Genomic DNA, 26981 nt, shown 5'->3' with positions numbered 1-26981 from the left:
AATTCTTTCAAAACAGGCTCACTGCAAGCTAAAGAATCTAAAGAAGCGAGGCCGGGTCATTAAATCTCTATTTGCTGATACTCTCTACGAAGAAGTAGCTCGGGGCGTAATTGAACTTACAGTCTGATGTCAATATGAAAATAATTAGAACGGATCGTAAATTCGTTTTTTTTTTTTTTTTTTTTTTTTCTGATTGCAATATTGCATAATGGCAACATGAGTTGTACACAAGCTACATACTATGAAGACATCTAATTTGCGGTCGGCTAACGTGAATATTGATCACATGTATTACTCTATTTGAGGTAGGAAAACCGTCATACATAGTAGATTGATTAAATTACATGCATCGTCTATAAGGAAGAAAAAATAGGGATGCCGGGTAATGTCAGCCCGGCATCAACAATGAAAATATTTCCAGTAACATAAGAAGACGAATCATGAATCAAGTATCGAACTAGAGACGTCAGGGCGGGATCAGTTGTACCATATGTCCTCAGAGGGACCGTTTTCATGGCTACATTTTTCAGCCATTCCTTCTTCAGTAGAGTCTCTGTTATTTCCGACTTGAATATTCCCGGACATATTGAATTCACCCTCATGCTGTACTTACCTAGTTCCAGGGCCATCACCTGCGCTTCTTTTACGTTACTCGTACGTATTTTATAAAAAAAAAAAAAAATAGATCGTTTTTCTAACAAAAAAAATAAAGCTTATCAATAAACGTCTAAACGATACCTCAGTTAATGTGTTAACAGCAGCCTTGGAAGTACTATAAGCCGAAGAGCCAGGGATATGGCCTCTAACAGCAGCGACAGACGATATGTTTATGATTGATCCTCCTATTTTCGCGTCATGCATTCTTAGACTTACTGATTTTGATACCAACCATAGTCCTCGTAAATTCGTGTTCATTGTCGTGTCCCATTCCTCTTCTTTTGTATCCAATGCGGATCTCACATTACCTGTTTTAAACAACAAAAGAACTTCAAGCTCTATCTAATTCTAAAAAACTCGATTAAAGATTGACTGACCATATATTTATGAACGTGAGCCTAATCTTCGGTGTCTACATTATTTATTATATATCCAAACCAAAATGAACTTATAAGGACTCTGAATGACTTTTTAAGGACTTCTTATGACATTATAATAACCATTAAAATCCAATCATCCTATGTTTTATCGAGGATTCAAGTTTGATCTCCCGTATTATTATAAATCGACTCACCGACAAGGAAAAAAAATCCACCAAATTAATTTATTGGTTAATTTATAAATATGAAACAACCAATACAAAAATGGGATTAAAATTGACATTTATTCAATCCTAAACAATCAAAAATAAATTTAAAAAAATAATAATTCAAAAGCAGACAAATTAAGAGTTCGTTACAAATAACATAACCTCGCAAGCCAGCATTATTAACAAGAGCATCAACGCGCCCAAACGCATCCCAACCCTTTTGCACAGACACATCGATACTCCGCCCATCCGCCATCACGTCCAGCTCAATTGCCACGGCGCGTACACCACACGCGCCACTGTCCTCCGGAGTGTGGGCATTTATTTGATCACATAGCGATTTCAGGCGGTCAGTCCTCCGGGCGGCGGCAATAATCCGGCAGCCGGATTCCGCCAAGTCGAGGCAGAAGTCATGGCCTATCCCTGATGACGCTCCCGTTATCATTATAACTTTGTTGTTTAGTTTCGAGAATGTCCTCATTTTCTGGTTCATTACTGGGCTGGTGGCGGTGGCGGTGTTGGTTTTGGGTTGTTTTTTATTGCTTTCTTTCATTATGGAGTGTTTTTTTTTTAAAAAAAAAAAAATTTAAAGTTTTGTTATTAAGTTATGTGATGGTATGGAGGAGTTTTTATAGAAGGGATAGTGGTTGTCTGGTGTGAAAATGAATGTTAGTGGCAATGGCGGTGGCAGTGGTGGTGACGATGTTGGTTTTGGGTTGTTTTTTATTGCTTTCTTCTATTATGGAGGATTTTTTTTTTTTTTTTTTAAAATAAATTTTTATTATTATGTAATGTTATGGTATGGAGGAGTTTTTATAGAGGGGATGGTGCATGGTTGTTTGGTTGTTTGGTGTGGAAATGAATGCTTGTTAGTTGTGAGTAGACATGTTAAATGGGTCAATTGGGTCGGATTAGTTTAGGACTTTGGGTTGGGTCAATTTTGGGCTTGCTGGTTTCGGGTCATCCATCGGGTTGAGTCAATAATGGGTCACTGGGGGGGGGTCGGGTCGGTTCAGGGCAAGTTCGGGTTGGAAATAACAAGGCTAGTATTGATTATTGGGTTAATCTCGCGTCGGGGGTCGGTTCACCCAATTTTCGGGTTTTATTGGACAGGTTTCGGGCATGATGGTCAGGGTTCTCGGTTCGGGTCAGCTTTTGACAGGTCTACTTTAAAGTGGGTCAAGCCTCGTATACTGTTGTGTAGGGAAATGAAGCTCGACAAAACTGTCCAGCCCATAACATTTCAGATTCTTGGATATGATTATTTCCGATTCTCCGCCCAAGCATGTGTTCTTAAACCATTCCTCAGCACAAAAGGATAAGCCCATGTATTGCCTTTACAAAATGAGACTAGAGATTTTGTAAAACCGTTTTAAACAAGCCTTTGTGAAAACGCAACGCGTTCACGATTTATGTCGTCCCTTAATATGTAAGTGTAACTAACTAGTGATCATCTAAGTATTATGAGTTATGCGTACATTCTTGGGTAATTAATAATTACTCGTATCAACTTTTGATTGTTGCGACCATTTTATCAGTACCAATAATCTCTTTGGTATTAATTGGGATCGAATTTTCTATGTAGGTTCCTCTTTTAATCTCTACGTGGCTCGTGATTTTACAATAAGATATTGTAAAGCCGTTATAAGGAAGACTTTTTCATAATAAACTAGCTAAAGTAGAAGGGTTTTTCATGAGGCGGATTTTGGAAGTGGGTAAATGTTCTAAATGATTTCGTGAGTTGATTTAATTAATTTTGACTACTTTAATAAATAAATTGAGGGTTCAAGAGAATAGTAATATAATCAAAACTTCTTCGGGCATATCTTACATAGAACGGAGTAGTATCCTACTATGAAGTATGAAGACGTCAAATTTGGGGTTGGCTGACGTGAATATCACATGTAATCGTTAATTTGAGGTAGGAAAAACGTCATACACTCACACATACGGAGTAGTACATTACAGTATTACACACATCACCTATAGGGAAGAAAAAATAGGGATGCCGGGTAATGTGACCCCGGCATCAACAATGAACATATTTCCAGTAACATAAGATGTCGAGTCATGAATCAAGTATCGAACTAGAGACGTTAGGGCGGGATCAGTTGTACCAAATGTCCCTAGAGGGACCGTTCTCTTGGTTACATTGTTCAACCAATCTTTCTCCATTAGTGTCTCTGTGATTTCCGACCTGAATAATCCCGGCGATATTGAATTCGCCCTAATGTTGTACTCACCTAGTTCCAGGGCCATCATCTGCAAAGCCGAAATTACAAGTTTTTGTAATTATAAATTGTTTTTCTAAACATATTTGGAAAAATTTTAAATAATGATTTGGGTCGACACACAAGCTTATCATATGACGATAATCAATAAACGTGTAAACGAGATACCTTAGTTAATGTGCTAACAGCGGCCTTGGAAGTACTATAGGCCGAAGAGCCAGGGAGATGGCCTCTGTTAAGCCCAGCAATTGAAGCTATGTTTATGATGGATCCGCCGATTTTAGCATCACGCATTCTTATACTTACGGATTTTGATACCAACCATAGTCCTTTTAAGTTCGTGTTCATTGTCGTGTCCCATTGTTCTTCTGTTGTATCTAATACCGATCTCACATTACCTGTTTTAAACAACACAAGAACATCAAACATTCAAACTCAATTTAATCCTCAAAAACTCGATTAAACTCTTTGTGTTTCTAGCACGAGTAAAGATGACCCGGCCATATATTTATAATCGAGAGCCTAATCGATGTCTACATTTATTATACGGAGTATATCTATAACAAAATGAACTTATAAGAACTCCGAATAACTTTCTAAGGACCTTATAAGGACTAAGGACTAAAGTCCAACCATCCTAAAGTTTATCGGGGATTCAAGGTTGATCTCCCGCAGTGGCAGAGCCATGATTTGAACTTAACAGGGCGATAAATTTCACGGGATAAATGAAAAAGTTTGAAAATTTTGAGTAAATTTTTTGATATTTCTATTCTTCAGCTGACAAAGCCCCGACTAGCCTCCCCTAGCTCCGTCATTGATCTCCCATTTTTTCCCTACAAAATCCGTTACAAATCGACTCACCGACAAAAAAATCCGTTGATAAAATCCAGCAATATAATTAATACTCCCTCCAAATTTTAATGTTCTTCCCATTTCATTAAAATACTACTCACATATAATAGAGAAATGGGAAGAACATATATATTTGGCGGGATTAATATCTAACAACAAATAAAAAAAATGGGATTAAAATTGATATTTCTTCAATCCTAAACAATCCAAACAAATTTTTAAAAAAATAATAAAAAATCAAAAACAGACAAATTAAGAGTTCGTTACAAAAAACATAACCTCGCAAGCCAGCATTATTAACAAGAGCATCAACGCGCCCAAACGCGTCCCAACCCTTTTGCACCGACGCATCGATACTCCGCCCATCCGCCGTCACGTCCAGCTCAACTGCCACGGCGCGTACACCACACGCGCCACCTTCCTCCGGCGCGTGAGCATTTATCTGATCACATAACGATTTCAGGCGGTCGGTCCTCCGGGCGGCGGCAATAATCCGGCAGCCGGCTTCCGCCAAGTCGAGACAGAAGTCACGGCCTATCCCCGATGACGCTCCTGTTATCATTACAACTTTATTGTTTAGTTTCGAGAATGTCTTCATTCTCGTGCTGGTGGTGGTGACGGTTTTTGTTTCGGGTTGCATTTTATTGTTTTTTTTTTAAAAAAAAAATATATTTTATTTATTATAATTATTTTATTTATTATTATGTTGTGTTATGGTATGGAGGAGATTTTATAGAAGGGAATGGTGGTTGTTTGGTGTGAAAATGAATGAATGGTATGAGTGGTGGTTATGTATAGCTATCATTAATGTATGAATTATTACAACATAAAAGGAATGTAATATACACATATCAAACTTGTGTTATAAAGGTACTTGAGTAGTTACTTAATATTGCTTGTGAGTCGGAATCTGTTACGCTCGTAAACATTACATAAAGAACTAGTTAAACTATCGAAGATGTCTTAGCCTATTGATTGGTTAAAAAGGGGTATTTGAGACATCACATGTGATTCCTGATGTCATTTAAGACTGGAAATGCAATATACCTAAGACTCGTAATAATTATGTAAAGAACTAGTTAAACTATCGAAGATGTCTTAGCCTACTGGTTGATTAAGAAGGGGGTATATGAGACATCACACGTGATTCGTGATGTCATTTGAGACGGGAAATGCAATATACCTAAGACTCGAAATTACGTAAAGAACTAGTTAAACTATCGAAGATGTCTTTGCCTAATAGTTGATTAAGAAGGGGTACATGAGACATCACATGTGATTCCTATGTCATTTATACCTAAGACTCGATCTTTTACGATATTAAATTTTTGTTGAAAGTTGAAAATGTTTAGGAATCTTAGATTAAATTGTTGAATATGATGATTAATGATGCAACTATGCAAGAGTTTATGAACCACTAGATCAATAAAAAAGATAGACGTTATATTATTATTCACAAAGGTAAAAGGTTAGATAATAATTAGCATCATGTGTTGCATATGAGGAGTTGTGGAGGTATGAGAACAGTACATCTTTTGATGTTATTCAATAACTTAAATGCAGATTCGGACCCGGGTCATGGTCGTTTAAGAAGGAGTTTCGAAAGGTTCTTAGAATCGGGGCCAATAACGTGAAAGGGCCTAAAAATCCATGATATCTATTAATATCTTATATATTAATAAAATTGCTTTGAACGAAATATGTATTATACAACTCATTTCCTTATATTTTTCGGGTTCTCATTTTCACATTTAGAAACAGAACCTCTTAAATCCATTAAAACGACCATGATTGTCCCATGCCAGACTAATTAAGAGCCATATGACTAGTTTTAACTTTTAATGTGTTACACTTACTACCATCACAAATGCATGATGCATTTTAATCCACTAGTCTTTTATTTGTCTAGTATCTCATAGGGCCATAGGCTTGCACAATTATGCAAAATAATGCAGGAACGAACTTGTCGAATACCCGAATAACACGATTAATTCATATTTGAAATAAATATTAGTTTGTACTTCTTCCGTCCCATTTAGTTACTTACTTTTAATTATTAAATACTCTTCATAACAATTCTTTTCTGAAAATAAAGCACATTTTCAAATAAAGCACATTTTCCATGCATATTGCACCCCATGCAGAAGCAGAACATACACGAGAATGTTTGACTTCTTAGTCAAACATTAAAGAGTTGAAAAAGGTCAACTTGAAAGTCAAATGAAGAGAGATTTTCCTAATTAATTCTACACTTTTAAGTCAACAGAATTTCCAAGGAATTCCCTAAATTTTAGTGTCCAAGATTTCATCAATTTAATATTTAGTTTCGAGTCATTTTGACTTTTATGACCTATGCTGAAATAATTACTAAATTTTTCTAAGACTTAATAAGTTATAACTTCGCGTATAACAAAATTGATTAGGCACAAATTCTCTTATGACAAGTTGGCCCGGTTCTTTTCGACTGAAAAGAGCTTAACTGAACTAAACTCAACTTAATAAAGTTGAACTAAACTGAAGTGCCATTTCGAAAAAATTACTATTGAATGAACATAATTAACTCATTTTGAGATGATTATTAGGATTGAATCGAATGTTTAAAGACGTGTGACCACCAACATGCAAAGAAAAAAAGTATATTTGCTATTGAAGTGTTCATGTCGAACAGTCGAAGCTGCCGTCAATACAAGACTAATAAAACTATAAAAGCAATACATTCTGTTCAAACTCGACTCAATGTAACTCATTAACTAGTCTATTCGAACACAACTCGCCAACCAAGTAAATGAACGGGAACATCCTTATCTAAGCCGAGACAAGTTGAACGTTAATTGCTCAGATCATTTACAGCCCTAGTCACAGAAGGCGTCATGAGCAGCCTCGGACTAAGAACTCAAAGGTCTCCCCTTGATGGTTTCCCAAATGCTTATTCGAACTGAAGATGACTCAGGGCATAAATACAATGAATAGATTAGATAGCAAATCCTACAGTTTCCGTAATCTAAGATTTACATAATTTCTCCTATCTTGCTTTCGAGCACATACAAAATAGCTTAGTTGGGAGAACCGAGAGTAAGAAGTTAAGGTATCCGGGGTTAGTGTGAATGAGCTTCAAGGAGGATATTAGTAGCCACATTTACGTCGTTTCTAGCCTGCACTAGCGCTTGCCTGGCGTTGTCTCGGTCAAATCCCATGGATACCAGTGTCGTAATTGAGTCTTCTGATGGTTCCACTGAGCCAGCAAGGGGAGACGGGTACGTTCTCTACATTCACAGCAAAAGTTGCCCAAATTACATATACACACAATATACACGGGTCCGAAAAAACAGTGAAACTACAGTCACTGTGATGGTTATTACTCCTCTTTGCGAAGCCAGAATTTTACTTCTTGTAGAGACTAAAATGCAGGATCATTTTAACGTCGAGGAGACGGGAAAGAGCGAAAGAGCAAGGAGACAAAGAAAGAGTAAATGGAATAGTGGAGCAAATATACTTGCCTCTACTTGTCGACCCGCATAAGGAGGCGCGCTCCCGGTCTCGAGGGTATTTCTAGTTCCAGGAATTCCGGCTGCAGCAGATGAGCTCCCCATAGAAGGCCATGAAACTCTTGAAAATAATGAAGCCAGGAAATCCGGCAACTGCAATATTATAAATCATGCAGCCTTATCAAAGGTCAATACTAGAACAACAAAACATTGATTCTGAGTCTGTCCTTCTCGGGCACATTAACCGTTTAGTTAGAGAAAGCCCGTAATGCCCTCAATTAGGGGCTGTTTTGGCATATTGTATTGTTTTGCTTAGTTATAGTACCATTGTTGAAATGTAAACCATTTGGAATCAGATAGAGTACACAAGGGGGGCCTGCTTAGATTCGAATATAAAAAAAGGGGTCGATGGAGGGTCGCGCTTTATTATAATTAGTACGGAGTATAAAACTATAAATTATGATCGAACCTTAGCTCTGCGGATGTAAAAAACGTTCATACGATACAAAAAACCAGCAGTCAGACCGCATATTCCGGGCAACATGGATCTTTTCCAAGATGATAAAAGTAACTGCATGTTAGAAACAAAAGTTAATTCCTTGCTGAGCTGTCAGGACAAACAGACGGGTGAAGGGAGGAAAGACAAGACAGCCAGAATCACCTGAAGGCCAGCTAGGTATATAAAAGACTTATCAGAGAAGCTCAACCCAAACACGCGAAATCGGGTTGACACTGGGATATCGAAAAAGAATGGTACAAATGATGAAAAGATGAGGCTATATGGTCCAGAAGTGATTGCATAGCTGGGATCTGCAGCACCAAGATACAGAATCAAAATCATGGTAAAAAGAAAACAAGCATTTCTATATAGTTAAAATTAAAAAAGAAAGAAATATCACATTGAGAGCTCGAGTAACCATTAGAATTTACAATGTCTATAGGTGTACCATTTAAGCAAACCATTTCAATTTTCAAGCTACCTAAAGGCTACGTTGCTCAACCTCGGACTCAGTTTTGTGGTTGAGAATTTCATCTCAATTCATCTAATTGGGATCCTGGCTTCTGTGTTCCGACAGAGAGCAAGAAGACTATAGTCCAGACAATTTTTCTGAGAAATAGCGTCGACATTGCAACACCTTGAGCTGGTTCAGACTTCAAATTTAGTGTCGAACCTAATGGCTAAAGAACAAGGGTAATATAAAAGTTCGATGCTCTCTCTCAACCAAATTGTGAGAATCGCGCACTGGCAATTTGATACTATGGGTATCAGAAGAAAATAAATTATGCATGTGCTCAACAACTGAATTTAATTTTCAATCACTTTTCGAACCCATTTGCATTTAATACATCATCAATATAACAGTAGTGCCTCAAAGGCTCTTGAAGTCTTGTCTATGATGAGGTAGGCATGATTAGGGGTGCGCAACGTATTCTCCATGTTTTCGAAATATAGATATCAACTTCGAATGACCCAAATCAACATTGAGTTAAACGACTAGTACTTAAAAATAAATATATTAAATGCAATGAGTTTACCAAGCCATTTTGCCTTATCCCAATTCCCATCACACTCCATACCGAAAGAACAATAAAAAAAAAATTTGGTCCCATTGGAAAATATCCGTTTGGTCTTAATACTGGCTTCAAGGACATTTTTCATAAAAAACTGTAAGTTACCATCCCCTCCCAACAAAGATAAAAAAAATTCCTACGTTTTGCCAGACACTTCCTCACATCGGTCATAACGACCTTTTCACCTAACTTTTATCCATCCGCTGATCTTGCAACTGACTCAAAAGGAAATGGTTCTCTTCTAGAGTATTGACCACAATGCTTTGGACAACAAGCTCATTTACTCAAAAACGAGAGTGCCTATTTCGTTTGGCTTTCAAAAGTTCAATTTTTTTAATCAAGCTATATGCAGTTTATTCCGTTCAAAATTAGAACATCAACAACACGGTAAAAAGAATGCTCTATAGTCCAATGTATGCAAGTACAGTACATACAAAGTTCTCCAAAAATTAGGTAGCTTTAAAGCATCATCAGTTACTGATAGTAAATAAATACCTTTAAGAAAGGCTAAAATAACGCTCTCTCCAAGAACAGAAACAGCAAAAGAGAACAGAATAAACACCTGCAAAAGGATAAAAAAAAAAGTTAGACAAGGAAGATGCCTATTATTACTCCATTTAAGGGTCATTTGTAAGAATACGTGTTGAAATAACCATGACAACCTTAATCTTGAAGATTATGGTGATATGGAATGGTTGAGAAGGTTAGGTTTAGATGTTAGATTCGTCTTTGAGAAGAATATTATAAGAAGATCATATTAAAAATATCTTAATTTTCAACGTCATATAAAGAACAATGTAGTGATCACATTTTATTTATATTGGTTATCGGTAGATACACCCGAGACACCTAAACAAAAGTACTCCTATATAAGTCATGCCGGAGACTTCCCATGTAACCATGGCGAAATTGCTTGGCACGTTGTCAGAGAGATTGTTAAGGGCGTGCTCTGAAGTCTAAAGTCATAAATCACATCTTAGCCCATAAGATGCGATACAAGTGGCAAAACAAGAAAAATGTACATAAAATGAAGCTCTTCAAAACAGTAACTAATTTTCCTTTTGAAATCAAGGAATGTCAATATAGCTACGACTGACGAGTGACACTTCATCATGAGTATACACTTTATCAAGTTCCGTTCCAAACTTCCATCCATGAAACCATCATTTTAAATTATATAAACAAGAGTGAATAATATAATTATTCCTGAGAATTTATAGTAGTTGCCTGGTTAACTCACCGAGTACTTATTGGACCCTATCTGCCTTTCAAATACCCTAAAGTAATACAGCAAGAATAATCCAAACATCAGCTCCGGAGTTGACATAAACGCAAACATTGACACAATGATCTTCCAAATCTTAGGCTTCTCAAAAATATCCTGCATATAGGGCCAAATAATTAGATTCAAGTTGTTGCAATGCCAACCCACTCCAACAGCTTAAGAACATCATACTTTACAACAGAATACCAATTGTCAAAGATAAACAAAAAATTATTCAAGAAAAGTGTGAGAGCGAACAGACTACAACAAGAGTTAACTAGCAATTGCACTGGTTTCTTCCCCCTTTTTGTTCTCCCTATTGCAAACTGATGCTCAAACAATCAGAATCCTCCTAAAAATTAAGTACAGTGCAATGGCATGCAATCATACTATAAAATTACTCCCAAACGCAATTGCACACCAAACTGCACTCGAATAAGTACCAAATGGAGGCCGAATGATGGCTTTCTGAAATATAATTTACTAAAATACCTATAAGAGTAACCACCACCAAACTCCCTCGTCTCGATCTTTCTTGTATCTTGTTGTTATACAAGGGCAACCACCACAGCAGAAAAGCACTACATTAAAGCTTCTAGACGCTTTATAGCATTTTTCCAGACATTGCTTAAGGCAAGAGAAGAATAACATTTTGCTTCAAATTCATCCATGTTCATGGCAACAACCCTTAGCACTAGCTAGGATCCTTATCTGATTCCTATTCTGACATCTAATTGCCATCGCAATAAGTCCTCTGTCCGTGCCGCGACAACCTTTAACAAGTCCGAACAATTGTCGTGCCTTAACTAGACCTATTCTCATAGCTATGTACTGGTGCTCTCGGCATAGGAAGTATCGCCGGTTAATCCAGCACCTCTATAAGCATCCATTTAAGTTTCATAGCCATAGCCTTGTGTAGTTCCAGCTGATTCAGTCGTAAAGACTGACTCTCACCCAACACTAACACAACATGCGCTGGTCTATACATGAAGACAAATACGAATTCCAGATCAAGGTGTGAATTTTCTGCCCTTCTCGTATCCTTCGCTCTCCAAGTTAAATCCTTATTTAGTATGCTTTGCAGACTTTGACCTAGTGATAGTCACATAATAGGGTATTAGGGTTTCCTATGACCTGGCTTTTCCGAACTACGAATGGTTTCTTCTTCTACAGAAATACATATAGTAGGTACTATGTAAGCTATCCAAGACCTGTCTCGTGGATACACCATGACAATGTGTGATTTATCAGTGTTCATACGTCTCTTTCTGTGAGGCTATCATTCTGTACAACTTCTGTAATCTGCAAATTCAAAGCTCAAGCCATAAAATGGCTCAAGAATCAAGACAACACACTTCTACGCGGTTCAAAAAATTTCAATCTATTAAAAATGTCCGATTAAGAAAAGTCAAGCACCTCCTATCCATTTAAATGATTTAACGGCAGTGGTAACTCCTGTTACTCCTTACATGGAAAAACCAATAATTTAGTACTGCGTAGCTTTTTATTATATTTTGTTTACAAGTGTAATACATTACACATTAGGTGCACCTTTACCTTGCATCTTATGGCAAAGTCTCATAGCGCCTTGCATAGTTGCTCCTAATAAAAACTTTCTGGAACCAACATAGTGCTAGCACGATACTAAGGATCAAAGAGTTTTCTGACCTTCAACTATGAAAAAAGGCCCAATTGCAATAGATATCGGTAATAAAGATCTCCTCAAAAAACCTCACATGGCGACATCCCTATCCCAGAATAAGAAAATTCACTCCATCCAAATATACCAAGGCAAACCTGAAAATGACCACTATGCCATTATGATTGAACTCATGCCAAACATGGGGATAACGATGTTGCTCACTATGCCGCTAGATTGTATATTCCTGGTGGGGTGGAAACACGAGGCAACTTTCGTAACTGATTTTCCGCAAGTCATCCTTGACTTGGCGGAACTTGATATTAAATAGAATCATCCGTCCCAAAATTTGACCCTAAAAAAAGGGCAACCCCGACAATGCACTTTGATTTTAAGACAGAATATGCATCAACAAGGTTCCTTTGCTGGCACCCTCACCCCGTCTTCAAAGTAATGGACAATATGTTACTTGTTATTCAACTAATCATCACAACAATGTCAGCTACACATTGATCTTAAGTTTGTGACTGTAACTTGGCTATCTCAAACACGTCTTGCTTACAGCCTATCTTTCAGCAAGTCTCCTAAGCTAGAAATCCTACGCGACCATCTTAATGTAGGACACCATAGCGATGCTCAATAAGCCCAAACATAAGGAAAATGCAACTTCACAAGACCAACTTCATTTCTTAACCATTCTTTTTTCTTCGGTTCATTTCCTAGTCTTCTAATTTTTTCCAGGGCATCTGATTTTAAAACTAAACTCCTCTACATCACTAATCAATATGCAAATTAAGCACGCGATCTTCACACAAGCAATTGGGGCAAACTTGGATTTGCAATGAACTCAACATCGATCAAAAAGACAATAAGACATAATATATGGGTAACAAAACCAGACACAATTAACCTAAACTGGCATATTTCAATGCAAAAAATATGAAAGCAGTTAATGTACCTGATATGAAAGACCAAGCTTTTTCGAACGGCCTTGAAATCCGAAGAAGATGGTAAAGAGGGCAGAGGAAATTACTATAGCTTTCGCTACAGGAGCATTATCTGAAACACAAACAAAGATCACACCTTTATATCATAGTTGTGACCAAAACCTTGCAAAATTTGCATAAAACATATCACTATGCTCAATTATGAAGTGGGCATGCTCCAAAACCCGATTCAACTTCAATCACTAACTAAAATACATAAAGATTCACAACTTAATATCAAAATTGTGCAAAATTTGCATAAAATATGTCATTATGCTTAATCTATGAAGTGGGTATGCTCATAAACTTAATTCAACTCAATTACTAACTCAAAACACATAAAGATGATGACTTTCTAACACTCAATTGTTGTACAAATTACGATCATAACTTTCTAACACACCAAAAATAGGCAAATTCTCATTTAAGACCGTCTTAAGGAAGACTAGCTGAAATAAATAGACAAAGATCACAACTTTCCAACATTATTTGTGAAGAATCACATAAAATAACAAAATGGGTATCTAATTTTGGTCAATAAATGAAAAGGGTATGAATCAAAATTCAACAATTTTTTGAATAAATACTTACTGAATCCAGATGGACCACCGTTCATCTTCGAATTTCTAAGAGAAAAATACACCTTTTTTCTCTTTTTCTATTGCTTAGAGGTGAGTGATGAATTTCTGATTCTATTTTATGTGTTTTTGTTTTCTGTTTTGAGTTGTTTCCAGAAACTCCGATTGATGTTTGGTGAAAGTTGGAATGGAGTGCTGACTAATTTGTAACCGACCCGACTTAATCCGACACCTACTTGAAAAAGGATAATCCGGATATGGATTGAATCAAATTGTTCTCATCTAATTTGATTCTATTTAAATTTACATTTATTAGAAAAAATTCATCTTTTCACAAAATTAATTCTTAATTCAGCTACTTTCATTTCACCTCAGCTTCAGTCTGTTCAGTTTAGTTCATTTCAACTCGTTTCAGCCGAAAAGAACGATTCTTAACACGTAACACTTCATGAGAGTTTTTATTTTCGGGATTTTGGGTGAATAATATTGGATTTATTGTTTATAGTTGTTTCGAGTTTGCATTCACTTGCTTGTTGAATTGCGGATGCTGTACTGGGTTGCTTGTTTGACCCAAACAAGGATATCACAATGCACGCCTCGTTGAGGTCCAAATTTTCGTTTACTTAGAGTGACCGTAGTTTCCCCGATTGACAGCTAAATCAATGCTACTAGGGAAACAAAAGGTACATTAATGAATATATCCCTCCCTGTGAATTCGCAAGGATCAGGAATCATATAACAGGAACTTTTGTCATTCCATTTAGCTCAAGGGGAGGAATGACAATACATTACAGGGCATGCTTTACTTAATACATAAACAGTGAAAAACAGTGAAAACAAATAGAGATTTGCCATTGTTTTGTGAAGTATAATACAAATAATTCTATACAAACAATGACGAGCTTAAATTAAGGTCTATGGTACAATATAAATCGATTCCTATAAGGCCTATGCATTCTTTGATTAAAAACCATAGCCCAAAATTGCTTTTTAATCGGAAAAAATAATACTAGTATGGCGAAATCCTCAATATTTACAGTTCTAAGAGAAAAGACAAGAACCCGACATCAGCTAGCAAAGCCGAAAAAACTAGTTGAGGACCTTGGTTGGCCATAAACTCTTCCACATGGATATCTCCTGTTTACTGTATAGTTTTCGGATTCCTCCATAGAACCCATCAGCCTCATTTCCCTCTTCACGATGATCCTTGCGGCTAACTTTCTTTCGCCTCCATCGGGATTCAGGTGCGTACTGGTTAAATTCCATTATCACCGTCTCTGTAAGCATGACGATACTGTATTATTCATTTATGAATTTTTCAGAAAGCTACAGAATTGCAAGTTACTTCAGAAAATTCCCGGAATAAGGTTGCATATGAACTAGTACTTTCAGACAATTCTTAAATACATGGTAACTATTACTTTCTTGCAGTATTCCCAAGACCCCAATAAAATATTCAAGGAGTAGCATTTTCCAACTAAAAGACTCGGAGAGAATGCACCGAATCCTGCTAAGCACCTGAGTGTAATTTACCGTTAAGCCTCCATTAATATTGGGACCAGCTGGTTGTATAATCTTTCATAATTCATTGATTGCCACAGCTGTTGGCTTCAAGAAGATATTAGATAATGGTCCCATGATCTTGAGTCTTGACTAAATGAATGATGGTGAATTTCGCATTGCGAAAATTGAGTGTCTCGGAAACCCAGACCACTTACTTTTCGAGATATCTAGGTAGCCTACTCAATCTACTACACAAAATTGACTGATCTGTATGTGCAGAATTTGCAATTACTGTGATTTCTAACAAATATCACTTTACAGCTACTAGTCTACCGCCCCTCAAAAACTCTAAATGATTGGACGGTGCAAAATTGATGCAAGATTTCCGTGCATTTCCTCGAACGTCCATCTAACAAATACGTTGTTTGTTTGGCTCCGAGTATATAACAAATGGAGCAACTCTCTATGATTACCAGACAAATCATAATCATCCACAGTCCCCGCTGCTCTATCCCGGTTGTACATACTTCTCAAAACAGATCCAAGAAAGGTACAGGCGTACAGCCTATAAACACTAGGCCCGGTGATGTGACTTCCGTACATAAGTTCTCTGACTCGTAAACCAGAAAGGGAACAGTACTCTCAGGAAAGAGGAAGTTTCTGTTCTCTTAAATACCAACTTGCCTTAAAGTCTTAAACTAATCAGTGCTAGTGCTAAGCATCAGTTGTTGTCGACTTGTCTTCCTACCCACGCCCACCGGTCACCACACAAATTCATCCACATAAATATACAATGGACCAACATTGCTAATACAACTCAAATTGTAGTTATCATACCGTAGGCTCATAATGCTACTGTCTATTTTCAAACGACAACAAATAGCAGTAGTCATCAATGATAATTTCCGCCAAAACCATAATGACAAGTTACAATTTGCATCCACCGTCATCAAAAATATCTTAAAAAAATGATGGGAGGAATATTATTAGGCATGAAATTATGTACTCACCGCTATCATGACAAATGCAATGATCTTCATTAACACTGCATGATTCCAAGTGACCGATAACTCCATACCACCAACCTGCAATTCATTGAACATTAAGAATGTCGCAGGTCAGAAATGGCCGAAAAATAAAGAAAGTTCGTATCTTTGAAAATGATCCTAGAAAACATTTGTCTAACATACCATATGGATATGCTTTGTTTCTTCTCCATTGGATTTCAAAGTGATCTCCGGGCCTTAAATCATCAAGACAGTCAGAGATATGAAGATTATATGGAGGCGTATCAATAGGTGGTGTTCTCAGCCTACTCCATGATATGTTTTCCTCTATGGTGCGCCTGCCATGTGGTGAGTACCTGAATGATGATTAAACCGATTAACTATTTTCTTAAGCCGCTGAAAAGGACAACCGACAATGTGAGTATGGTGGTACTAAAACTCACTACCACTCTGCAGTGGCGGAGCCAGGATTCAAACTCAAGGGGGCGAAAAATTTTAGGGGGGGGGCGAACAAGTAATGATCTAAGGTACATTTGAAAAAAAATCGAAAAATTTAACTAAAAAACTTGAAAATTTCATCCACCCCCCCAGCTCCACCACTGACCACTCAGTGGCGCCTTGCCATTTTCCAAAAAAAAAAAAAAAAAAAAACAAATTAATATGTGAAAGTCTAAAGTCGTGGAAATAGTAAGCGCCATTTTTGAATACTTGGTATGACCATGAGCCAAGACTCGTTAGTTTTTTGTACGAGATCATAGAACTCACTCAAAGACATAACATATCCGACTTTCTCACCCAAGTTTGCTCGTACGAAATTCAGGCACAGAACTACATAAACAAGAGGCAGAAAAAAAAAAAAAAACATTATGATTATCGCTTAGAACTCACTCAAAGATCATAACATATCCGACTTTCTCACCCAAGTTTGCTCATACGAAATTCAGGCACAGAACTCTACATAAACAAGAGGCAGGAAAAAAAATCATTATGAATATCGCTTACCTAGCTTGAAAAGTGTCTGTTTTAAGATTGTAGCTTATTTTAGCATCATAACATGACAACATAAACCCATCATGCCCATTCTGCATCAACAAAACAATTATTAAACAAACCTCCAAGAAATTATATTCAAACCAAAAACCGGGGACTACCCTTTCAATGCTACATACTGAATTATTAAACCTCCAAGAAATTATATTCAAACGAAAAACCGGGGACTACCCTTTCAATGCTACATACTGAATTATTAAACCTCCAAGAAATTATATTCAAACGAAAAACCGGGGACTATCCTTTCAATGCTACATACTGAATTGGAAAATCGGTTTAAGAGATACAGAATATATACCTCGCGATTATAAACCTGAGCAGGGAACCAAAACTCGCCGGTTTCAAGGGAAAGGTACCAAGCCATGATAGAATCAGGTGGTAAATCTCCTTTAATTTCACTCTTTCGTTGCAATTTCGGCCTAAAAACCAAATTCAAAGGCCACCAACTACAGATAGAATAAAAACTTCCACCATTGTTCCCACCACTTATGGAATACTTCCTCTTATTATTATTAGCCATATACCAATGCCACTCTCTTAAAGCAGCATTACCAATTATTCTTCCCCATTTTTTCTCCATATGTTTTTCCCACATATCATTACTCCTACATTTACTTCGTAAATACGTACATACTCCTGCTAAACTACACAATTCAGCTGGTGAAAGCTGCTCTAAGATTTGATCCAAGGCCAAATCATGCAAATCCAACAATGACATTTCGAAGTCATCTAACTTTGAAAGCTCAAAACTTGCATGATTTTTCAATACAGGCCTTAAAAATAGTTGAATCCAGAACTTGGGTGTTAAGAAACTCACCATTTCATACAAATTTGATGATTTGAAAACTATGATGAATGAAAAACAAGATAACAAGAATAAAAGCATTGAGCTTAAAATTAACAATGCTACTGATACGGTTTTATTATATGTATACGATACGATTACTATATAACTGGTTGGTCCAACTAGTACTAGTAATTGATTAAAAAATGAAAAATTGGTACAATGGTACAACAAGATCCAAACTTTATTGCACCAAATTGATTGCAGAAAATGAGAAGAGAATCCTATCCTATAATAATACTTAAAGTGGCAGCAAAATCTATGAAATGTTGAGTAAAGTAGAACAAAAATGAAATAATGGTTTTTGCTTAGCTCAGCTTAACTAATACTAATATGATCATTGTACCATACAACAGTCGCACACAATAATATATTGACGACAATTGGTTAATTAGCAAGGGACATCATAGACTACCCAACCGACACGGTTTTAATGGTTGGTAGTTATTGGATAATTAATTAATTAATTAATTAATAGTATTAACACAGACCATACAAGTATACAACATACACCATACACCATAAAATAAATAGATGGGAGGTGCATAAATGCAGGTATCTAGATACAGTGTACTACTACGATAAAGACCGTCTCACACTGTAAGACTGTGTTATACTATAATTTGATGCAAGCCCAATTACCCATATCATGAAAATGATCAAAAATAAGGATTTGAGATTGAGAATCACAAAAATACAAGAAACCCAGAAAACCCAATAAGAAGAATAGAAGAAATGTAAGATAATTGGGTGAAAAATGAAGTAAAGTATGCAACTTTATAAGGTTTTGTGAGTTAAGTAGGTGTTTTAGGAAGAGGGAGAAAGTGACAGTGAAGGAAAATCAAAGGAAATGTGATTATGTGAGTCAAATGATGGAGAAAGTATATAATTAATAGTTAATAGTTGAAGTAAAGGAGGTTAAGGAAGGTAAGCTGAATCTTGCCTAAATTCTACCAAACTCTTCCATTACTCAACATTCAACAACATTTTATAGCCAGCCACCTTTGAGTCAATCATGAGGAAGTGAGGCTATTTCAAAATTAGAAAGTTAATAGATTTTCTTGCTTAATACCGTCTCAATTTAAAGATGGATTATGACTTTATGAGTCATGACCTGATTATGAGTTCGGTTTAGTTTAGAATTATTTTAACAAATGATTTGTGTTGTATCTTAATTCACTTTGAATTGTGTATCAAAATAAATGTTACTTTTTTAGATTTATTTTATAAAAATATATTATCAATTAAATTATTTGCATAAATAAAGTATACTTTAATTTAATGTTATAATCTACTAAATATAATATTAATAAGAGGTTGAAAAAAAAGTTTACTACCATAAAAAGACATTTTAAGTTAAGTTATTTTTTTCCTATTAAAAATAACAAAATAATTTTATATCGTTACATGCAACTAATTTATTACATTAATAGTACAATTATTAAGTTAGTTGTATAATTTTATTAAAACGCGTATTGACCTTAAAACGAAAACCAGTAAAAACTATTCCTCGCGTGGAAAAAAATAATTTACGAATTATTAAAATAATGTTTTTACTTTTTTTTTTATTTCTAATAGAAAATACATAAGTGTTTTTACATCCTTCAAAAAATAGTCCATATTACTAAGACAAAAATTTACATAATAAATTACTGATTATTTCTTACAACAGAGGTATCAAATAAATATTATATAAATTTAAATTTATGCGAAATCAGGTTATCTAGCTTATAATATGACATGTAGAGTCCAAAATTATGGGCTATTAATAATTTTTACTTTGATAGATGAGATTAAAAAAGTGGGCTACGTATAAGGTTCACAATTTACAATCCATCAAATCTTATTGTGTTAGTAGTATCCAGAAAAATAGGCCCAATTAAGAAGAAGTTTCTTTAGGCGGGAAAACTAAGAGAATTTTTATTCTCTTAGTAGTAGGGGGATTAGAGTGCCAATGGTGCGAGCTTGCTCAGATGGCTCGGCTCATGGGCTTTAATACCCGCCCTTTTAAGGACCCGTTGACCAACGTTGACCGACCTTGGGGGCATGTGATAGCCTTTAGGAATACGTGCCAAAGTTGCCTTGTGCCATGTTTGTCTTTAGGATCGTGTGGTACTCGATAGAGTAGAGGCTACTCGATCGAGTAGGGGCCACTCGATCGAGTAAGTTAGTTACTCGATCGAGTAGCGTCTTTCCAGCGAGGGTTTATAATCGTGTTTTGTTAAAACCGCAAATCATTTCCGCCTCCTTCCTTCAGACCTAGATGTCGCCTCCCTCCTTTCCTTTCACCAAATACCTTCCATGAGAGCCTTTGAGGATGCTAGTGCCTTGAGGATGAGTTGCTTGAGTCGGGAGCGGTCTTAACGCCGTTGTGAGATGCGTAGGTATGTCATCATCATCGTCTTTGTCTTTGTCGTTCTTTGTAGGGTTGTAGTGGCAGTACTAGACTTGTATGCTGTTTGTATAGGGGTTGCTTGCTTGGTTGATGTCTTGTGGTTGATCAAGGAATTGCTGCGGTTGGCTAAAGGTAGGTTCGCCTACTCAGTTTCTGTTGGTTGTCTAGGGTCTCGGTTGTTGTATCGTTGTTGTATCGTTGTTGTGACCGTGTGGCTGATTGTGTATAGTTATTGGTTGGTGTGTGATGTTCCATTGGTTGTTGTTGTGGTGCAGCTGTTTGTGATTGATTGTCTGTAGTTCTCGAGGTGCGTCCTCGGCTGAGTGGAGTCACTTGCGAGAGTGGCTTCACGCCCTAGTTTCGCCCTCCGTGGAACCCGCCACGGGAGGGGATGTGCACATTAATGGGACAAGGTTATCGCTCAGTATGATGAGCGGGGCTTAGGTGAGAACGGCTGCGGTCCCCCACTGGCAGGGCTGGTCCAGTGGACAGTCGGTGACAGTGATTGGTTGGAGTGGTTGTATCTAGTGTGTGTGCTTGGTTGTGTTTGTAGTATACTGATAGTTGATGTTGTGTCTTGCCTCAGTTACTGACCTTGTGTGGTTTGTCTTTGGTTTGTTTTGTTGTGTCTGCCGTGATCCCTTATGGTGAGCGATCGGTTTTTTAGCAGTGTTGTCTTGGATGGTAGTGAGTCCAGGCAGGGATGAGTCTTCACGAGTAATGACAGGAGTAGCTTATGTAGTTTGGATGAGATGTATCTTTCATTTTAGTAGTTTGGTTGTATCACTTGTAAAATAACTATAAATGTTCTTTTATCGACTTTTGATGATTACTTACCTCGGGCAACCGAGATGGTGATGCCCTTATATGCTAGGGAAGGTCTTGTTAAGGCTCCTTGGTATATGGAGGTGTCACAAAGTGGTATCAGAGCGACGATTTTGGAACCTGTAACAAATGAGCCTAATGAACGTAGTGGGTCCAATAAAATGAACCTGGTGTATGTATATTGGGAGCCCCAGCTGATGCTAGATTTTGGGTGAGTAGGCGCCCTCATTTCAAAATCATGGCCCCATTGTACTTAAGCCAGTCACTGGGAATGGGAATGTTGAGTCGACAATTATGTGCCTAATGTGTATAGTGGCCATACTAGAATTATCCGTGGTAAAATTTCTGCTGAAGTTAGCATGTGTGTAATGATTATGTTAGAATCATATATGATAAAGTTCCTAATGGAGCTAATATGTGTGTGTAATAATAATGAAAAATGTGAAAGTTTGGACACGAAAAGAAGTGTGTGTGGAAGTGTAGGAGTGCGGAGTAGTGTATAGAATGTGGTGATGGTCGTGATTGCCTCAAGTTGTTAGTAGTGGTAATTCCTATAAGAGTTTATAAGTATTATAATAGTAATAATAATAATAGTTAAAAGTTGTGAATTTGTGATGATAATTATCAAAATAGTAATGGATGAACGTGATATATGAATGGTTGAAAGCTTTCGCTTGTGACGTGATTAATTTGAGTAGACTAATTTGTTTATGTGGAGGCATAGTTACATTGCTAGTAGACTCGGATGACACATGGAAATTTAATGATAAATGAGTGTTTAGAGTAATGTATTGTAAGTTTCATTAGTGAAGTTGTAGACAAAGGTTTAGACATGAACTAATGCATCAAATGATTTAATGACATGATAAATTGTGTTATGTGAAGTTCGCTATAGAATGATATGGTATGTATCTTGGTCGGGTGAAACCGTTGCGTTACATTTGAGTAGTAATAGCGTGATGTGAATGATTATGGTAACCTGTGACGACTTCCGAACTTGGCTTGGAGTCGACACGTGATGTTGTTTTGCAGGAATCTTCAATTAATCTCGTAGTTTCGATCATGTACCTAACCTTACTTGACCGAGTATGAGTGCCTACTAGACCGAGTAGACCTCATTCGATCTAGTTAGGAAGCTATGACGTCGAGAAAGTAAGAATTTCCTACGGAAACTCGACCGAATAGCGCCTACTCGATCGAGTAGAGGCCACTCGATCGAGTACCCTACTTACTCGATCGAGTAAGGCTACAGTACCGGACAATTCCGCGAGTTCATAAACCCCTTCCTAATTCATTCTTCTTATTCTCCCTCTTATTTTCGCCAACCCTAATCCCTAAATCCCTCTCAAACTCTTTAATTCTTGTGTTTGTGGTACTCCAATTGGTGATTTTTCTTGCCTAATTTCGTTCTTCTTGCTTCCTAATTGCTAAAGGTATGAATTTTCTTTCTATTTCAATGCTTTTAATCAATTAGAGCCACATAGGGTGAGAGAAAAATCTGAAAAGTTGATTTGTATGTAAGAAAACTTGCTTTTAATTGTTGCAATATGATCTAGATGCTTCCCTTTGATGATTATTGTTGTTAATGATGTAAAAATCGAATTAAAATTGAGCATAAAGTGGCCGAAATTTTTAGGGTTTGATAAATTGAATTGATTTTTGGTTGTCTATTATATGTAAAAGGATGAAAATTGAGTAATGTATGTTGTATGTATCATGAATAGGGTTGATTTTTGTGGTTTTCACCCCAAAATTTGTCTTAAAACTCTGTCTTTAAAGTGCCCCAAACTGAAATTCGTCTCATATAATTGCAAATTTGTGGTATGTGAGTATGTTTTGAAAGGTTTGAGTCCTGAAAGTAGTAGTGGTTGAGTTAATTCATGTTAATTATGTCAAAATTTTCGCAGCTGTAGAGACCGTCTGAGCTATAAGAATTTGAAATTTTACTTGTAATTTAGGAATTGTTGGTGATAGTGTGTATTTAGACGACTCTTCTATGATCAAATATGTGTATTTGTACGTTTCGGTGCATATGTGTGTTGGTATATTTAAATTGTATGTTGAAACAGATGTCGAGACTGAACCTAGGAACCAGGCAAAGTAAGAGGGTAGGGCCGCCCAACCCAAAGTTGGGGAGGGGAGTGGCCCGGTAGTTCCAGCTGTACCAGAGTATCCGTCCGTGGTCTTTGTAGACTACACCCAACGGGATAATTTTGTGGCCTTACAGTCCCGTAAAATGAGACCGACCCGTTGTGTGGACACGACCATCTTAGAGGATCTGGGCATTGAGACGGATGTCCGTCATATTTTTGAGACCTTGGGATTCACCGGGCTATACCGTTTACGGAAACATTCGTATGATTTTCTGACCCTTGAGTTCATGAGCTCGTTTAAATACGAGCCAGACTATGCAGTTCCGCCTCATGAACACCCGTTTTGTTTTGACCATGGACCTTTTTGCCTCTCACCTTGGCTTGGCTAAACCTCCCAAGGGATCCCTTTGTGACATACCGTCTGAGTGTGGAGTTTGCCGCCTTATACCCTGTATCACCGGGAAATCAGCTCCCACCGCTAGCAACATGTTGATCGGATATGAGCAAGTTGAACTCCCACGAGTTGTTGCTTTTGATGGCGTACCTCAACCCCGAGAGGACTAAGAGAGTGACCTTTAATGCTCCCGCTATGGTATAATACACGGTTTTTCGGGATTCCTGGGTCCCGAAACAAAATTCTCCGGAAATCGCATAGAAAGTTCCTCAGGTCAGATAAAGCGGCCACGCAAAGTTTGAGCACCAGTGGAAGACATTTGGGGGTGCTTAGGGTGCTACAAACCAAAGATTCGCCGAAACTCGATTATCGTGAAAAATGTGTTAAAGCTCGTTATTTGAGGCTGAAATCGAACAAGTTGATTCTTGAAATGAGCTCGGACGCGTGATTGAAAAACAGGGAGAAAAAGAAACAGGGTTCGGTACGACCTTCCGAACGGCTGAAATTGAAGTGTATAATACACGGTTTTTCGGGATTCCGGGATCCCGGAACAAAACTCTCCGGAAATCACATAGAAAGTTCCTCGGGTCAGATAAAGCGGCCACGCAAAGTTTGAGCACCAACGGAAGACATTTAGAGGTGCCGGTGTGCCACAAACTAGCATTCGCCGAAACTCGAATTATAGTGAAAAATGTGTTAAAGCTCGTTATTTGAGGCTGAAATCGAACAGGTTGATTCCTGAAATGAGCTCGCACGCGTGATTGAAAAACAGGGAGAAAAAGAAACAGGGTCCGGTACGACCTTCCGAACGGCTGAAATTGAAGTGTATAAATACACGGTTTTTCGGGATTCCGGGATCCCGGAACAAAATTCTCCGGAAATCACAAAGAAAATTCCTCGGGTCATATAAAGCGGCCACACAAAGTTTGAGCACCAACGGAAGACATTTGGGGGTGCCGGTGTGCCACAAACCAGCATTCGCCGAAACTCGGATTATCGTGAAAAATGTGTTAAAGCTCGTTATTTGAGGCTGAAATCGAACAGGTTGATTCCTGAAATGAGCTCGGACGCGTGATTGAAAAAAAGGGAGAAAAAGAAACAGTGGTCCCACGACCTTCCGAACGGCAATTTGAAATTGAAGTGTAATAATACACGGTTTTCAGATTAAAGGGGTCCCGGTACAAAATTCTCCGGAAATCACATAGAAAGTTCCTCGGGTCAGATAAAGCGGCCACGCAAAGTTTGAGCACCAACGGAAGACATTTGGGGGTGCCGGTGTGCCGCAAACCAGCATTCGCCGAAACTCGGATTATCGTGAAAAATGTGTTAAAGCTCGTTATTTGAGGCTGAAATCGAACAGGTTGATTCCTGAAATGAGCTCGGACGCGTGATTGAAAAACAGGGAGAAAAAGAAACAGGGTCCGGTACGACCTTCCGAACGGCTGAAATTGAAGTGTATAATACACGGTTTTTCGGGATTCCGGGGTCCCAGAACAAAATTCTCCGGAAATCACATAGAAAGTTCCTCGGGTCAGATAAAGCGGCCACCCAAAGTTTGAGCACCAACGGAAGACATTTGAGGGGTGCCGGTGTGCCACAAACCAGCATTCGCCGAAACTCGGAGTAACGTGAAAATATGATAAAGCTCGTTATTTGAGGCTGAAATCGAACAGGTTGATTCCTGAATAAAGCTCGGACGCGTGATTGAAAAACAGGGAGAAAAAGAAACAGGGTCCGGTACGACCTTCCAAACGGCTGAAATTGAAGTGTATAATACACGGTTTTTCGGGATTCCGGGGTCCCGGAACAAAATTCTCCGGAAATAACATAGAAAGTTCCCCGGGTCAGATAAATCGGCCACGCAAAGTTTGAGCACCAACGGAAGACATTTGGGAGGTGCCGGTGTGCCATAAACCAGCATTCGCCGAAACTCGGATTATCGTGAAAAATGTGTTAAAGCTCGTTTGATGGGGCATATTCTGCACCCGCTGACCGAGTCAACATATTGAGCAAGGTCAAGGCCAAAAGACAGCAAGTCAAAGGAAAAACAACCTAACCGACGAAGCCTGTCGGCCTGTCACTTGGGTCTCGGCTTGGCAACTAGCCGGCCGAGAAACATATCCACGTACTCACATCCAGTCCCCTCGGCATGGAGTCAACCAGGCCTGCCGGCCTGTCATGGGTCCCTCGGCCGAGGGTAGGACAGTCTTTCCACCTGCTATGCCACTTGGCCACTACGTGACAAAAGATGAAAGTCTATAAATACTCCACTTCTCTCATTGAGAAAAGGATCCGAAAATCATCTAATAATCTCACAATCCAATAATCTGGTATAAACTCCCTTATCTCTCTACAATATACTTTGCCAAGTTAACATACAACTTATCTCTCTAAGTTTACTGACTTGAGCGTCGGAGTGAGTACGCTTGGACCCAAGCCGAGTCCTCAGTTTGTTAAATCTTTACAGGAAAGAGTGAAAGGAAGAGACAAGCAACGACATCATTCTACAAGCTTACGTGGTCATAATTCTGCTCCGAAATTACACCCGGAACAATTGGCGCCGTCTGTGGGGAGTAGATACTAAAAGCTAGTCACCTACCTTACAAAAAAAAAAAAAAACAAAACCCACTCAGCAAGCTAAGAAGATGTCAAAGCAACAAGAAACTATGAGTGAAGGAACTGCATTCTTCCAGGATGACACGTTCCCTAATTCTGAAATCGGGCAGTCCCCCACCGGCCGAAAGAGCCAGAAACACCGCTGCCTACCGGCCAAGTCACTGTCATGGGACATGTGGTCGATGCAGCCAAACTAAAGCTATTCCTGGACCTGATGGGTAGTACGCCGATCACCCCCGTCACGACGACGGTGACGGCAGCGCATCCACAGGTGACCAGGGCCCATAAAGTGACTCCGAACAACTTGTCCGGAGCGATACAAGGAGCTAGGAATGCTAGGACGCCGGCAGAGCCCGTGGTGCCAGTGGCCGACCTAAGTCCTTCCCCCACTCGCGGGAGGA

The 26981-nt window shown here is 38.1% G+C and overlaps 4 protein-coding genes across 4 annotated transcripts; all 4 read right to left on the bottom strand.

Annotated features, from left to right (window-relative positions):
- Window positions 1-278: 278 nt before the first annotated feature.
- Window positions 279-2058, bottom strand: LOC141627854 (uncharacterized). The gene is made up of 3 exons (XM_074441063.1): window positions 1409-2058; window positions 739-965; window positions 279-632 (listed from the first exon to the last, which is right to left on the bottom strand). Exons 1-3 carry the CDS (start codon window positions 1797-1799, stop codon window positions 354-356), a joined length of 897 nt encoding a protein of 298 aa, XP_074297164.1. The 5' UTR covers window positions 1800-2058; the 3' UTR covers window positions 279-353.
- A 1066-nt stretch (window positions 2059-3124) lies between these two features.
- Window positions 3125-5029, bottom strand: LOC141642010 (uncharacterized). The gene is made up of 3 exons (XM_074450665.1): window positions 4609-5029; window positions 3646-3875; window positions 3125-3508 (listed from the first exon to the last, which is right to left on the bottom strand). The coding sequence occupies exons 1-3, from the start codon at window positions 4967-4969 to the stop codon at window positions 3230-3232; spliced, it is 870 nt and encodes a 289-aa protein (XP_074306766.1). The 5' UTR covers window positions 4970-5029; the 3' UTR covers window positions 3125-3229.
- Window positions 5030-7113: 2084 nt separating this feature from the next.
- LOC141642009 (rhomboid-like protein 20) lies at window positions 7114-14047 on the bottom strand. Its single transcript, XM_074450663.1, has 8 exons — window positions 13867-14047; window positions 13248-13348; window positions 10627-10767; window positions 9882-9948; window positions 8476-8624; window positions 8284-8385; window positions 7827-7967; window positions 7114-7592 (listed from the first exon to the last, which is right to left on the bottom strand). The coding sequence occupies exons 1-8, from the start codon at window positions 13889-13891 to the stop codon at window positions 7425-7427; spliced, it is 894 nt and encodes a 297-aa protein (XP_074306764.1). The 5' UTR covers window positions 13892-14047; the 3' UTR covers window positions 7114-7424.
- A 594-nt stretch (window positions 14048-14641) lies between these two features.
- On the bottom strand, window positions 14642-19430 carry LOC141642008 (F-box protein At2g26850-like). The gene is made up of 5 exons (XM_074450662.1): window positions 17712-19430; window positions 17366-17445; window positions 16547-16719; window positions 16367-16441; window positions 14642-15130 (listed from the first exon to the last, which is right to left on the bottom strand). The coding sequence occupies exons 1-5, from the start codon at window positions 18297-18299 to the stop codon at window positions 14943-14945; spliced, it is 1104 nt and encodes a 367-aa protein (XP_074306763.1). The 5' UTR covers window positions 18300-19430; the 3' UTR covers window positions 14642-14942.
- Window positions 19431-26981: the final 7551 nt, after the last annotated feature.

The sequence above is a fragment of the Silene latifolia genome, chromosome 2 (assembly GCF_048544455.1).
Source record: "Silene latifolia isolate original U9 population chromosome 2, ASM4854445v1, whole genome shotgun sequence".
Lineage (NCBI taxonomy): Eukaryota > Viridiplantae > Streptophyta > Magnoliopsida > Caryophyllales > Caryophyllaceae > Silene > Silene latifolia.
This window is presented reverse-complemented; position numbering and strand designations above follow the sequence as displayed.